This window comes from Helicoverpa zea, chromosome 28 (genome assembly GCF_022581195.2).
Source record: "Helicoverpa zea isolate HzStark_Cry1AcR chromosome 28, ilHelZeax1.1, whole genome shotgun sequence".
In the NCBI taxonomy this organism is placed as follows: Eukaryota; Metazoa; Arthropoda; class Insecta; order Lepidoptera; family Noctuidae; genus Helicoverpa; species Helicoverpa zea.
The window spans coordinates 2089640-2105351 of record NC_061479.1 but is presented as its reverse complement, the minus strand read 5'-3'; the positions used below and the strand labels follow the sequence as shown (position 1 = coordinate 2105351).

General features: G+C 37.7%; 1 protein-coding gene across 1 annotated transcript in view; it reads right to left on the bottom strand.

Annotated features, from left to right (window-relative positions):
* LOC124643657 (sphingolipid delta(4)-desaturase DES1) overlaps positions 1 to 15712 on the bottom strand; it is a 34388-nt gene that overhangs the window by 12518 nt on the left and 6158 nt on the right. Inside the window, exons 2-3 of the mRNA XM_047182675.1 lie at positions 7928 to 8104; positions 63 to 202 (exon numbers count right to left, since the gene is read on the bottom strand). Of these exons, the coding sequence (XP_047038631.1) occupies positions 63 to 202; positions 7928 to 8104 (317 nt within the window). The remainder of the gene's footprint in view (positions 1 to 62; positions 203 to 7927; positions 8105 to 15712) is intronic.

The following is a 15712-nucleotide window of genomic DNA, read 5'->3' as shown; positions in this document are numbered from 1 at the left end:
TTTCATCTTTTAAATAACAAACAATTTGTCGTCTTAAAAAAAAATGTTTTAAGAAAACTTACCCTATGATGTTCTAAATGATATTTCTTAAAGCTGATTGAAACTGGCAGCCCTATGGGTAAATTCGCGAAGAAGCCAAATAGCCTGTTGGCTAAAGGCCGGTTGTGACCGAAGGCTAAATTGTGGGCTATCTCGTGAATTGCTGAAACAAATACAAAAAGAATTATTAACACTTGTGCGTAAGGCACCAAATCCCATGTATCCTACTACTGCTAGGTACCTAACTATGTTGGGGTCGGCTTCCAGTCTAACTGGATGTAGCTGAGTACCAGTGTACCACATGGAGTGATTGCCTATCTGATCTCCTCAACACAGTTACCCGGGCAACCCGAAACCTTTTGTTAAGTCAGGTTGTCAGTCTTTTCAGATTCTGATTACCCATAACGATTGCCAAAGATTTTCAGTCTTCTGGCTGTCATTTGTACAGTGTAATGAGGCTGATCATTATTATCAGCCTTGTTACTGTCTACTAGTCGCATGATTAAAGTCCTTTTAGTATTACACCCTAAAATTACTGAATAGATTTCCATGAAACTTGGCAGTGATAGTGCCTTATGTATCAGAGTATCATAAAGGCTTCATTAAATGTACGTACGTTAAGTGATTCCTGCGGGTGAAACAGCTAGTATATTATAGTTCTAATTATAAAGTGCGGTTGGAATTTCTTTCTAAAAATAAATCCATTAACCACACAGTTTACATAAACAAACCTTATTGAAAACTCAAACTCAGAATAATTTATTCAAACTTGGCTGCAAAACAGCACTTATTGAACGTCAAAATGTACAAAAGACAGCCCCCTAACGCCCACTCTCCACCACTTCCTATGTGTTTTTGCTGGGAAGAAGAAGTGGCGCAACAAACTCCCCAGCAACACATGTCTGTCTGTAGGTTAGAGGAACCTTACTATAATGTTTTCTATAGGTAATAATTTAATGAAGAGGAAACCTTTCTTATTTGCATCCTAAATAAAGGCTTCGAAACTACTGAACCTGATTTGAAAAAAAAAACCTTCACTGTTGGAAAGCTACACTCTTCCCGAGTAACATAGGCTATATTTTATCCGGTACGGGCAGTAGAACCCACGGTACGCGGACGAAACCGCGAGAAAACGGCTAGCCTTACATAATAGTATACAATGACTACTTTTCCTTAACAAAACAAACTTGTTAAAACGTTGCACCGCATCAGTCATACACCATAATGAGTAATTCAAGCGACCTTGTAGCGACGTTTGCTAGACGAAAGCGTACGTACTAATTTGCTTCGAGATGTCAACAGCGGAAAATTTTGTTATATCAGACGTTGATTTTTTTCAGATAAATTGAATTGCTGAATTTGAAACGAGTTAGACTATGTTTTTGGTAATTTTTGGATGGTACCGCCGGTATTACAACGACCGAAAAATCACAGGCATCTTATGTATACGGGCCCTCTAAAATATCTACTTATTTCATTTTGGATTTGAGAAGTTATTGTACAGCGAAGACAATAACATTTTAATTGTCTAACTATCACGCGTATGAGATAGGGCCTGGTGACAGAGGGGCAGCGAAGTCTCAGTAGTAGGGTCCCGTTTTACCCTTGCGGAACCGTAATACTATACTTCGGCCGTTCAGAGAATGCGTTCCTGACACCTATCAGTTAGTCACGACTAGTGATGGGCACAACATAACACTGAGTTCGTTACCGTTCCTTCAAAATGAACCGCCGCATTATTTTAAGATTATTTTCGTTTTAAATTGGCGGAATCATTTGTTTTATATTTTAGTTATTTAAGTGGAAACCAAAAGAAGGTAATATTCATATAATAAAATTGTTTTATTTATTCTTTGTTACAAGTACATTGAATTGAATGTGCGAACAGAATATTAATCAGACTCCGATTTGCTTGAGGAGGTGGTGTCTTCATCATCATCTTCGCCTACATGTATAATTATATTATTATCAATAACAGAATCAATCCTGATATCTCGGTCTAACAAAAGCCGGGTAATCAAATAAAAACAGATCGAAAACACTTGAAAAACGTGGTCTATGCGCACGAAACGACAACGGACGACTGTTTTAGCGTCACAAAATGGCGGCCCATAACGCCATTTGGGGTTACCATTTTTAATCTAAGTATAAAAATGCGGTTTGGTCATAGTTTTATTTTTATATTTCATAAACGTTATAATTAAGTCTTATAGTCCATTATTTTCCAATTCTTAAAAAGAAAATCAAAACGTATTATTTTATACTATAACTGTATAAGAACAGATTACGATACTTGCCTGTTATTTTTAGCACAGCACTACAAAATATAAACCGCTGACATAACCTTGTAATAGCGCAGTATAGATTTAGAAAAATATTGTTTACCAAGTTATTTGACACTCAGTTTGGCACAAAATTATAACATTCATTGATTATTGATATAATAATGTTGTTTTAATGCTCCTCAATTGTTAAAACGGTAAACAACCAGCAAAAATATTTTTATCGTAACTGCAACGCCATTGCAAAGTTACGTCGTCAGTTCAATCGCGACGTGTCAGGAACGCATTCTCTGAATGGCCGAACTATACTGATCGAATTGGACTACTGGAATCTAACTGGATCAAGTTGATGAACGATGAACGTCAAGTCCATAGTTCCCATGAATTAAATCAGGATGTGAGTAAAACAGCTAGTAAAAACGGGGACATAGTGACTATTTCAGTAGCTACAAACACTGATATACATAGCATTAACAATAGAGATACGATAAACTGCTGAACTTAATGGTTTCCACGCACGAAACATAGAAAGTAACCTTGAAGAGTCATGGTCAGTTGTATTACATGCATAATGAATGAATACTAGACTTCTATGTACGTACTAAGGAGCTCGTGGCTAATAGCTAAGTAATAGCCACACGGGTCGATCGACTGTAAGGTGAAGTAAGGCGGTCTGTGGCTAGGTGACGAATTCCACTGTATTTCGGAAGGCACGTTAAAGAAGACGGATCACAATCCATACAAAATTGCCCCACGTCCTATAACAATAGGACGTATCTCAAAAAAAAGACAAAAATGTTTAAAAAAATATGGCATACTCTCTAACTTATTTTTTTTACACCTTCATACGAAAAAAATGCTTTAAAAATTGTTCAGGCGCTGTTATGAAAACATCGTTCGTAAGATTATTTATGGACCATTTTTTTAAATTATTTTTTTGTTTGATAGGGTATACCTCACAGGTGGTCCCATAATCATCAGGTCAGGATCTGATGACGGAAACCCTGAGAAATTCAGGGCAACTTTTGAAAGTTGTAGGCATGTGCAGGATAAAAACTTAACAATGATGATTTATTTTTGCCTTTTTGTTACAAGCATAGTTGTCACTATCTGCATTAGTGGAAAGTTCTCATCAATACGGTTAATATAAGACTAAATACGAGGTAGTTTACATATTCAGTTGTCGAGTTCCCTCGACTTTCTCAGGTCTCCATCGTCAGGTCAGCTCCAAACCTTCACTATTGCAAAGGTCTATTCAATACAAATAATATAAGCCCAAACACGAGGTCGTTTCCATATTCAGTTGTCGAGTTCCCTCGACCTTCTTTCGTCTCCATCATCAGGTCTGCTCCAGACCTTCACTGTTGCATAGTGTTATCAGACTTATCATCATTGTTAAGTTTTTATCCTGCACATGCCTACAACTTTCAAAAGTTGCCCTGGATTTCTCAGGGTTTCCATCATCAGATCCTGACCTGATGATTATGGAACCACCTGTGAGGTATACCCTATCAAACAAAAAAATAATGAAACAAAATATTCCATAAATAATCTTATTAACGATGTTTTCATAACAGCGCCTGAACAATTTTTAAAGCAGTTTTTTCGTATGAAGGTGTAAAAAAAATAAGTTAGAGAGTATGCCATATTTTTTTACACATTTTTATCTTTTTTTTGAGATACGTCACATTGTTATAGGACGTGGGGCAATTTTGATCCATCTTCTTTGTTGGTGTCATTTGAACATCGTTGGCAGTCGTTAGGCAGAAACCAGAGTTTTGTACTGGTAACTGGGTTGAGGAGGTCAGATAGGCAGTCGTTTCATGTGGCACACTGGTACTCAGCTGCATCCAGTAAGACTGGAAGCTGACCTCAACATAGTTGGGTTAAGGTTAGGCTCAGATTCTATGTACTAATGGATTGCCAATCTTATGAGACCAGAGGGTTCTATTTTAAACCAAGTAGGGTCTCATATATTTTATATTTTAATAGTCATAGAAGATGAATTAGCAAATGAATCAACAATGCATATTGTGTTAAGTGTGGTCGTCAACAAGGATACCAGGTGTTCATAGATAAGGCTATCTATGAACACCTGGTATCCTTGGAAATTCATCATTGATTTGATAATGAATCATACTATGAGTAAATGATTGACATGGTTCCTATACTTCGCTAATATTCGTCATCATCGTCCTGCCCTTAACCTAATTTTATTCGTGGTCAGCGCAGCATGTTTTCTTCTTCCATACTCTTCTATCTGCCGTCATCGCACAAGTTGCATTCTTTCTAGCCATGCCGGCTTTCACACAGTCCATCCATCGTTTCCTTGGTCGTCCCTTTCCACTTTATCCATCCACATTCATGCTCATCTCCTTCCACATAACATGGTCCTTATTCCTACCGCTCCTCAAAGAGAGACAGCAAAACCCACCCACTAGGGCTGAAGCTTGCCGGGGCTGCGGGATTGTTCGAAAGAGTTACCGCGACCCTGGTACATAAAGGGGTTCAGAAGGAACATGGTGGGTTTTAGTCAGCAAGAGTCTGACACTCCCTCACGCTGCTAAACCACGGCGACCGGGATCATTTGATGATTTCCCATAAAAAAGGCTATGCTCATATTGCTGAATCAGAAAAACAAACGATTGATTCCAACATTTTTAATTGACTTGATGAGCTCACTCAACGAATATAGGTTTTAGTAAGAGATTGTGACAACTTCAAGATTATAAAGACATACTAGCGGATACAGACAGATTTCAATAAGATACGTGTACGTTCAAGATTTTGTATATTCATAGCGGATATAAATTTCAGATGGCTGTGTGAAATAGTAGATAAGAGGCACATCCACTTTAGTGATATGACTTTTTTTAGCTCAGAGTCATCAGCCGAACTCAAGGTCAACCTTTTAGAGTCTTACTTGCTGAGGAATTGTTTGAAGGCTCCAGGACAATTATGGATGGGTTTTAACCAGTAATCAAAGAAAACTGCTACCCACCCAAAACAAAAATGTGAAAGGCTGCCAAGTTCGATAATATGGAAATCCTTCGCCTATAAAAGAAGCGAGATCTGAATAAGTACCAAGTTCCATACACATACCTCAGTTAAAAATAGTTACTTTTTAATGATGTTACTTGGCAAGTTTTCACACACCTTCTTATAAACCTACTAAACGCAATGAATCAAGTATTTAATTTTCTATTAAAACTTGCCAAGTAACATTATTAAAAAGTAACTATTTTTAACTGAGGTATGTGTATGGAACTTGGTACTTATTCAGATCTCGCTTCTTTTATAGGCGAAGGATTTCCATATTATCGAACTTGGCAGCCTTTCACATTTTTGTTTTGGGTGGGATTTCATTTATTTTTGTAAGGTTGTTTATTTTATTTTTTTCTTATGATTAAGTTAGTTAAGGAAATGTCTCATTTATACTATCTTTCAGATTTTTGAATATGCACTATGCTTCTTACAAAGAAATGAACTAGATTAACTAAATGGACTAGATTTACCAACTGACTGACATGACATGTTATCATATATTATGTTCGTGGATCAAAGTTACACATTCGTTATTTTCGAAAGTGACTCACACTTGGCCGTTTTCAGATTTTTACTTTGACTAAATACAAACCTTTGTAACGAATTTCAGATCGGTACGACCATTCGAAGGTATATTATATAAATATAGATAAATTTAGTTCGTTTTAGTTCCTTAGGGGTATTTTACACTGGGTATTTTACACCTTCATTATTTTGAAACCGACTCACACTTGGCCATTTCCAGATTTTTCCCTTTACCTTGACATAAAGACCTACCTCCATGCCAAATTTCAAGTCAATACGACCATTGGAAGTGGTCTAGGTTTTTGATGAGTGAGTCAGTCAGTGAGTGTATAGTAAAAATAGCGATTTTCTGACGTCAATATCTCAAGACCTACAATAGGTATATTAATGAAATTTTGTATTTTAGATAAGTGAGGGGGTCTCAACAGATACTAGAAATTTGAAATGTGTAAATAAAATAGATTTTGAGTTATAGGGGGGTCAAATTTGGCCCGAAATGGTTCGTGTAATATAACCCACGGCCGGTGTGTCGCTTTTTTGCTCGAACTTGGCGGACACACTGCCGTGTGTCTAGATTTCGTAACACCAAATCAACAACATCTATACTTATATTATAAAGAGGAAGCATTATATTGTTTGTGCCCAATAGAAGCGAAAACGCGATTTAAATTTATTTCACTATAGGGGAGGTATACTGGAAGCCGACCCCGTCTTGGGAAGAAGGCTCGGAGGATGATGAGGGAAGGTACACTATTCCCAGGTGACTTAGACTATATTTTATCCAGATACGAGAAGTAGATTCCTCGGGAATCGAGTGAAACGGCTATAAAGTCACTTTCCATAGACCATTAAAACCCTAACATTTTGTGTGCAAACACATTGTTTGCCCATAACGTGCAAGTTACACCATTGAGTCCTACTTAGCTGATAAAGTCATCGAAATGGTTATCTCTAGTACGCTTGACATCGTTCACTTGAAATAAATATATATTATTATCGGAACTGACAACACCTGCATAACAGCGGTTTCAGACTAGCCGATCATAATCGATCATAAGGTTTATGCTTGGCCCGGTACTATGTCATGAGGAGTTCCTCCGTGTTTCGGAAGTCACGTTAAATTGATGGGTCCCAGCTGACATTTGAACATCTTTGGAAGCCAGACATTTTGACAGTGCTATCACGGGGTATTAGATTGCTCAGGTAACAGAGTTCAGGAGGTCAGATAGGCGACTACCTATCTCTCAGCTGCATGCGTTTAGACTGGAAGCCGACCCCAACATAGTTAGGAAAAGATCAACATATTTGGGAAAAGGCTAGCCAGATGACGATTGCACGAGTGTATTTTCAGATATACCTTGAGGAGGATACGCCAACTATGTGCATATCATTACTTATTTCAAGTATTTTGAAGCAAATACCATGATTATCACATTTTAAAGAATTCATTCTGCTTATTTCCTCTCCACACGGCACAGATAAGATATGGCCGGTGTTTCACTTCAAGTGCCATGATTACCACGATTACTTGATTACGAATGAAGTATGAATATCTAGACCTTTCCTAATGGGAATCTTCATACTTCAAGTGTTTTGAGTCATTGCTATATAATAGCTTATGAACACTTAAAACTCCTATTCCCCGCGGTTTCACTTCTTGAGGGAACTACCGAACCAACAAATAACTAATGTGTATTGTATATCCCAGGTTATTCAAAACATACAGACAGACATGTGTTGCTGAAAAGTATGTTTCATCATTCCTTCTTTTCAGAAAAACACTTTAGAAGTGGCGAATGTCGTTGGGGCCTGTCATTTGTAAAATTGATCCCCAAATAGTGCAAATTTTCAACTCTTATAGCTATCTCTATATACGATCCTCAAATAGCTACCTTTAGCATTGCAAAGTTATGTAGTGCGAACAGCGAATTGTACCTAGCAGGCTGAAAAAACAGCTTATTGCTGGGGTAATACCAAAAAGAGGAATTTTCTTTTAAAAATTGCAATTTCAATATTACGATTAGCTTCAAACTTACCTAACATAAGTGAATGATTAATAACTCCTCCGAAGCAGTATGCCACCACCAGCATCACGGGCCAGCTGAGCTGCACCACGAAGGGTAACGAGATGATCTGAATGAGCACCATAGCTGTCACCACCCATTTGAAGTTAGGATCGTAACCGAAGAGCTTCTTGATCTGTGGGTATTTTTCTGTGGACAAACAAAACATTTTTTTTAAACGTTTTTATTTTAGTCTAGTATGACCGGGACCACCTACGTAGGTTGATAGGTAATTAACTATTTATTTATTTACTAGTTTTCAGTCCACATGAAATAAAACCGTTTAACTTAAAAGTTTTTTTTACCGATTTTTTTACAATTGTTACACTATTGCTATAAGTGAAGGCTTGTCGTTGGCTCCCTGTTAACTAAACTTGTGTTTTTCCTAGTTATTTTAGCTGTAAGTCTTCCATGTTACATAAATAAATAAAATTGGTTATTTTACATCATCATCATCAGCCTATCGCAGTCCACTGCTGGACATAGGCCTCTCCAAATGCACGCCACTGAGATCGATTTTCGGCTTCCATTGAGAACTATTACATACCAACCATGTAATAGTTCTCGTTAAATATCTATGCCGCTCTGAAGTTGGCTGATCTAATTAATTAAAATTCACGAATTAAAACTGCAGCTCCAACCGAATAACTTTGCCACTCTGAAGACATAAAGAGGAGGAGCTCGTGGCTAAGTAACAGCCGCAAGGGTCGATCGATCATAAGGTTAGGGTCAATCCCCACTGAAAGAGCAGCGGCCGGCAGCGGCCGGCAGCGGCCGTAAATGCAAGTGATTGAGCGCGAGCGCGGCGGGCCGCGCGGCGCCGCGCTGGGCCGCGCCGCGCCGCGCTGGGCCGCGCCGCGCCGCGCTCTTACATTGTCCGTGCTCTTACGGCCGCTGCCGGCCACTGCTCTTTCAGTGGGAATTGACCCTTAAGCAACGCTTGAATCAGTCGGTCCGTGGATGGATGGCTATCTTGTGATGTGGAGTTCCGCCGTGTTTCAGAAGGCACGTTGAATACGTGAAATTGATGGGTCCCGGTGTCATTTGATTACCTAGGCAGTTTTTACGGGTAGACAGATGCTTGAAAGTCTGATAACCAGTCTTACTAAAAAGTAGCGGATTGCCCAGGTAACTGGGTTGAGGATGTCAGATAGGCAATCGCTCCATGTAAGACAGCAGTGGTACTCAGCTGCATCTTGTGAGACTGGAAGCCGACCCCAACATAGTCAGGAAAAGACTAGACAGATGATTGAACACAAGATTTTCCTACTCAAGAACAATAAGAAAAGTAACTATAGGTATCGTCCATAAAATATAATAAACGCGGATATTTTACAGCCTTGCCATAAAAATACTATAAACCTAGCATTTTATTACGTACTTTATACTCCAGTCAATTTAGACATTAATTTGAAGTTACATAAATTCACAACAAGCTGCAATTTACCAATTTTTAGCTTGTTGTGAATTAATGAAACTTCACACTCATTTTTAGGGTTCCGTACCCAAAGAGTAAAACGGGACCGTACTATTTTCGCTCCTCTGTCCGTCCGTCCGTCTGTCACTAGGCTGTATCTCATGAACCGTGATAGTTAGGGGGCTGAAATTTTCACAGATGATGTATTATTGTTGCCGCTATAATAACAAATACTGAAAACTAGAATAAAATAAATATTTTGGGGGGCTCCCATACAACAAACGTGATTGTTTTGTCCGTTTTATAATTAATGGTACGGAATCCTTCGTGCGCGATTCCGACCACTTGGTTCTTTTTTGGTCTAATTTGACCGGACTATTATATTATAAAAAAAAAAAACTCGATGCAACTGCTCCGCTGGTCTAGCAGTTACCTACATAGCACGACTGTTTGTACGTGGTCTCGGGTTCGATTCCCGGGCCAGGCCGATATCGCTGTATAAGTTTTAGAAATTTTCACAAAGCAGCCCAGAGCCTGGGAGTTGGTGATTGATACACCCGTGCATCGGAGAGCACGTAAATGTCGGTCCTGCTTGTGATCTCTCTCCGGTGGTGTCGGATTGTCATCCCATCGCGCTATGAGAGTGAAATAATAGAGATTGCACCTGTGTCCAAGCAAATGTGCGTGCTTTATACTGTCTTACGATGCTGGAGGACGGCAAATCAATACAAAATTTTTCCATCAAACATATGGCGATCACCAACCCATAAGTTGTCGTGTCCTTTAATTGAAATGACCTACTTTATCCTCTACCGCACATTCCAATGGTACATGAACTGTTAATAAAGATAATATTTTATACGATAAAAGAATTACATAATGTCGGCTTTGTAAAGTCGATATGATATATATTTTTTGATGATGTAATAAAAATATTTGATTTATCTTGTGGAAGCTTCTATTATTCGCAAATAAGCCAGTTCAGGTCATTCGCAAAATATACGGCTGAGTGGTATAATAATGGCGTCGTAGCCGATTGTCGGCCACGGTTGTTCTCATATAAGGATATCAGACAGCTGCGCAGGACATATTATAGTGCACAAGCATTTGCTTGGACACAGGTGCACTCACTAGTCCTTCACTCTTATAGCTCGACGAGGCGCCTTTTCCAACTATGTTGAGGTCGGCTTCCAGTCTAAACGGATGCAGCAGAGTACCAGTGTTTTACAAGGAGCGACTGGCTATCTGACCTCCTTAACTCAGTAGCCCGGGCAAACCAATACTGGAACTTAAAACCATATTTGCATAATTGACGTCAATCTGTCACATGTTACAACCGACCTCTGTTACAACATACACCTTTGTCTCTTAACAAAACATAAGTTAGCATATTTCTCGTAGTACTACTAATTAGCTGAACAGAATACTTCATTACTTACTACAGTCACTTTAATTGTTCTAAATGAGAATCAATTAGCAGAATTTAAGTAGTAGAATCTTTAACTGAACAGTCTTCATTTGCTTTTTAAAACCTACAACTAAGAACGAATGTTAATCGATGAAAATCATTGATTTAGGATCCCACTACAGTTTTGATATATCGCCAATGCGTGACAGATAATTACTTTATGTGATACTAGCAGTTTGTCCGCGGTTTCACCCGCGTTCCGTAGGAACTGCTGCCCGTACCGGGGTAAAATATAGCCTACGTTACTCGGGAAGAGTATACCTTTCCGAGATCCGAGAAAGATTCAGTTCAGTTCAGTTCAGTTCAGTAGTTTCGAAGCCTTTACGGACAAACGAACTTTAAAAAAACTCTTGCAATTGATACAGATTTAAAGATTACAAATAATTGATGATGAATAAGTATGACGCTTCTTTTTACAATCAGTTTTTTAATAATATTATTCGTAAGTAGGTTAAACTATTAATCCCTTTCTAATATGATAAAAGCGAAAGCTGTGCGCTTTTACACAAAAACTACTGAATCGATTTAAATCAAAGTTCGTATACACCTGTATAGTTTAAAGCCTGAAGGCATAGCGAACTTTATTTTAGTTATACTTTATGTACAAAAAACGGTACATTGGCGAACTTAATGTCACAAGGCATTCTCTACCAGTACCTACCATCGGGTTAAAGGGAGATAATAACCGTCTTACCACAAAAACTCTTAAACGTCAGTTTATGCCTTGTCTAAAAAAATGACAAATTATGACGTTGACATATGGTTCATTTTGCAGCCAAAATTTTATTAGACAAGTGTAAAACAGGGTTTAAAGTTTTTGTAGTAAGGCCCTAATTGTTTTGTTAGTGTGTAAGCCTTCTTTAAATGTAATAAATAAATAAATAAATATAAAAAAGAAAATGAACAAAACAAAAAACCCGTTCTTCCACATAGGTAGCACAATTTTTTACAAGACAAAGGGAAGTCAAAGATGAGTCATCGGGAAGAAAAAATGAGTTATGCCCGATTCGTCATTTTAGTGATTTGGCATCCATAAAAAACGTGTCCCGATTTGTCATTCCATAAAATATTTTATTTTGCTTAGCCCCGATTCGTCATCCGTACTTTATTTTGTAAAAAGTACTGTCATCAAGAAAAGCTTTACAATATTGTAATATGTTTTTTTTATTTATGTTGGTTACGTTTTTTTCCGAATATGACAAGACGGCGTCACACAACGTACGGCCAAAACCAAAATACCAGGATCGCATAAATCAGATGAGTAATATACCAATCAACGAGTGTCCATGGAACTGCCCACCGTGTACTAGGACCGCATAACTTACAGGAGTATAGTAGTCAAGAGTGTCAGGATTTTACGTTTTTTTCCTAATTGTAGATAAACATACCAATTTACACCATGTCGATGAATTGTATTTTATGTATGTGAACCAATTTTTTGAAAATCCCGGTATAACTTTTTTTATATATAAAATCAGGTAATAAAACAGAAGAATTTTATTTTCTAGAAAGAGACAATATATAGAAGGGGCAAAGTATGGTCCGGTTTCTATTGTTTTGTGTAAGTAACTATTTACTATTATCGGTATTAGCAAAAAAACATGTGGTGTAAATGCATTATTAGTTGGTTATTGAGTGCCCTGGAAGTGTATGTGACTTGTGACCAAAACTTAAGCACATATACATAAATAAAATAAATATATTTTCTCAATTGTGTATGGATAGTAAAGCACTGGTACTCAGCTACATCCGGTTAGACTGGAAGCCGACCTCAACACAGTTTGGGAAAAAGGCTCGGAGGAAGAAGTGTATGGATAGTAAGAACAAGAAGTTTAAGAAGATAATTGAACTGAAACGTTCTGTTTAACCGGACAAGGACCAATTTAAAAGAAAAACTGCAGTATGTACAACACAACTGCAGACTACATTCAAATTATTTTTGTTAATTAAATTTTATATTTATGTATACAATCTCTTTGCTAGTTATGGGCCCCTGGTACTTTTGTTACCGGTACAAAAAGTATCGAGTCACATTTTCGGGTTTATAAAATGCCCATGTTGTCTTCACCTGTGTTTTAATGTACATTTTATTATATTTATATGAGAGCTATTAAAACCTTTACCTACATCGAAGTTTTTCTTTTAAAATTTCTTCTAACACTTTTATTTCTGACGGTACTCTGATACGTGAAATTTTATGCGGGGGACGAATCGGAACTCAAAATTTAAATATTAAATTATTTATTTTGCTCGAATGACCAATCGGGATTTGGGGTATGGAAAAAATAGTTGGTGACCAATCGGTACTAATGACAAATTGGGAATAACTCGAAAAAATTAACCTCCCCTTTTTTGGGAAGTTGGTAAAAATAGGTACAAAATGACGCATGTCTTTTGATCTAAGTAATTAGTAACATAATCAAATATATATATATACCTATTACGCTATTGTGGTTAATACTTTTATCCGATTATTATCGAAATCGATTATTTAACGTGTCATCAATCACGTAGACATTTATCGATATTATTTTGTTGTTATTTACACTCTAGTCATTCGATGTATTATCAATACTAGCTGTTTTCCCGCGGTTTCACCCGCGTCCCGTGGGAACTACTGCCCGCACCGGGATAACATATAGCCTATGTTACTCGGGAAGAGTGTAGCATTCTAACACTGAAATATTTTTTCTAATCAGTTTAGTAGTTTCAGAGCTTTTAGGGTACAAAGGCGGGGTGAAAGGGGGGCGTTTTGGGGGTGCTGTCCTTTTGTAAAGACGTGAAATGTGCTAAAACTAGCCTAGTTTCAGTAAACGTTTTTGACTTTGACTTTGACAAAGAAACCATAATACCTCTTTCTGATATTAGTTGTCAATTTAAATAAAATATCAAAAATATGCCGAAACGCTAGGTAGCTGCTATCAACCGTTAAGGAGTTCCCTAAACTTCCCAACCGCATTGATATCTCAGGGTTTCCATCATCAAATCCTGACCTACAGAAAACGGGTAGTATCATCATAATGACGCAGACATTTTATAGGTAACCACCACAGTTAACAACAACAACAACAAATATTATCACTTTTGTTCATATCATTGTAGGCAGGTATAGGTACCTACATACGTGGACATATTTTCAACTAGCTTCCGCCCGCGGCTTCGCCGGCATAGAGTTCGGTTATATCGCGTTTCCAAGAGAACTCTTCAAAAGTCCGGGATAAAAACTATCCTATGTTCTTTCTCAAGGTCAACTCTATCTCTGTACCAAATTTTATTAAAATCAATTCAGCGGTTCAGACGTGAAAGCGTAACAGGCAGACAGACAGACAGAGTTACTTTCGCATTTATAATATTAGTAGGGATAGATTAATCAGTCATTTTCACAGGAAAACCACTACGTAGTATGTTTATTATTTACGACTAAACTATAGATAGCGCGCAGGTGCGATGGTTTTATGACTCACAGGCAAATAACTGATAAGTATTATCTTCAAGATTATGATTGTACTAATAAGCTATCATGTCTGCTAAACCGAATTATTTTCGACATACTGTAGGTTTTTAAAACATCAATGTTTTAGGTACCTACAGTTGAGGGCTTAATAATTTTGACAAACTGTAGGTTTTTAAAATATCAATATTTTAGGTACAGTAAGCTAAAGCATTTTTGAAGTCTTTTAAATCTATACTAATATTATAAAGCTGAAGAGTTTGTTTGTTTGTTTGAACGCGCTAATCTCAGGAACTACTGGTCCGATTTTAAAATTTCTTTCAGTGTTAGTTAGCCCATTTATTGAGGAAGGCTATAGGTTACTTTTTATCCCGGTACGGGAAGTAGTTCCCACGGGATGCGGGTGAAACCGCTGGCAGAAGCTAATTGCTAATAAGCAGTGGACATATGCTCTTTCCATAGAAATCACCAGCAAGGAACATGATGGGTTTTAGTCAGTAAGAGTCTGACAATCCCTCACGCTGCCCCCACAACGGGGTCATTTGATGATTTCCCATGAAAAAAAAATGACCTAGCAATTTGACGCTCCTAGTGCCGTGGTTATGATTTAAGCAAGTATGTATGCCAAAATGTGTAATTGATTTTGGACCCTATACCAACAAAAATAATGTCTATAACAGTTCTAGTATGAGAAGTCCTGGTTCTCTATATAATATGCGTCAGCCGGTAATGTAGCTTTGCCCGACATTCTTTTTTTTATTGAGAGGGCTGCAAAAGGATTTCTCGAACATTCATTTATTTATTTAATACTTTCTGCACATTTTTTACTATGGCGGACTTAGCGCCTTAGGTGTTTTCTGTCAGTCTACCTTTGGGTGATGGAGAAATAGCAGTGGAAGGGCCAAAAGTTTTGGTATTACTGAGACCAACGAGACAGTCACGTTCGATAGTGGGATAAGGATAATAAATTAGACCACGTAAAACCAATAATCGTCATTTATGCGCCAGGCTTATCAAACGCGTGATTAATTATTGATACAGAAGATATGCAGTCACGTTTCGATAGAGCTTTTCTACAACAATTAAATACCACCTGATAATTATCTATTGAGATAGGTAAGTGGATAGGTACTAGGAATACTTAAATATATCCCGCACTGCGCTCATGACTCATGATACACAAAACTCAAAAACATTTATTGAAATTAGGCTTAGGCCCTAGACTGACGGACTGCATTTCGACTGCAATCCAACTGCAATCGGACTGCACGTTTGATTGCAGTCGTGTCAACTGCATTCAAACTGCCCTTTTTTTTACCGAAGTCAAAAATCATCAAATGACCCCTCCCGCTGTGGGTTAGCACCGATGAGGGAGTGTCAGACTATTACTGACTAAAAACCGTCGTGTTCCGTCATAGGCCT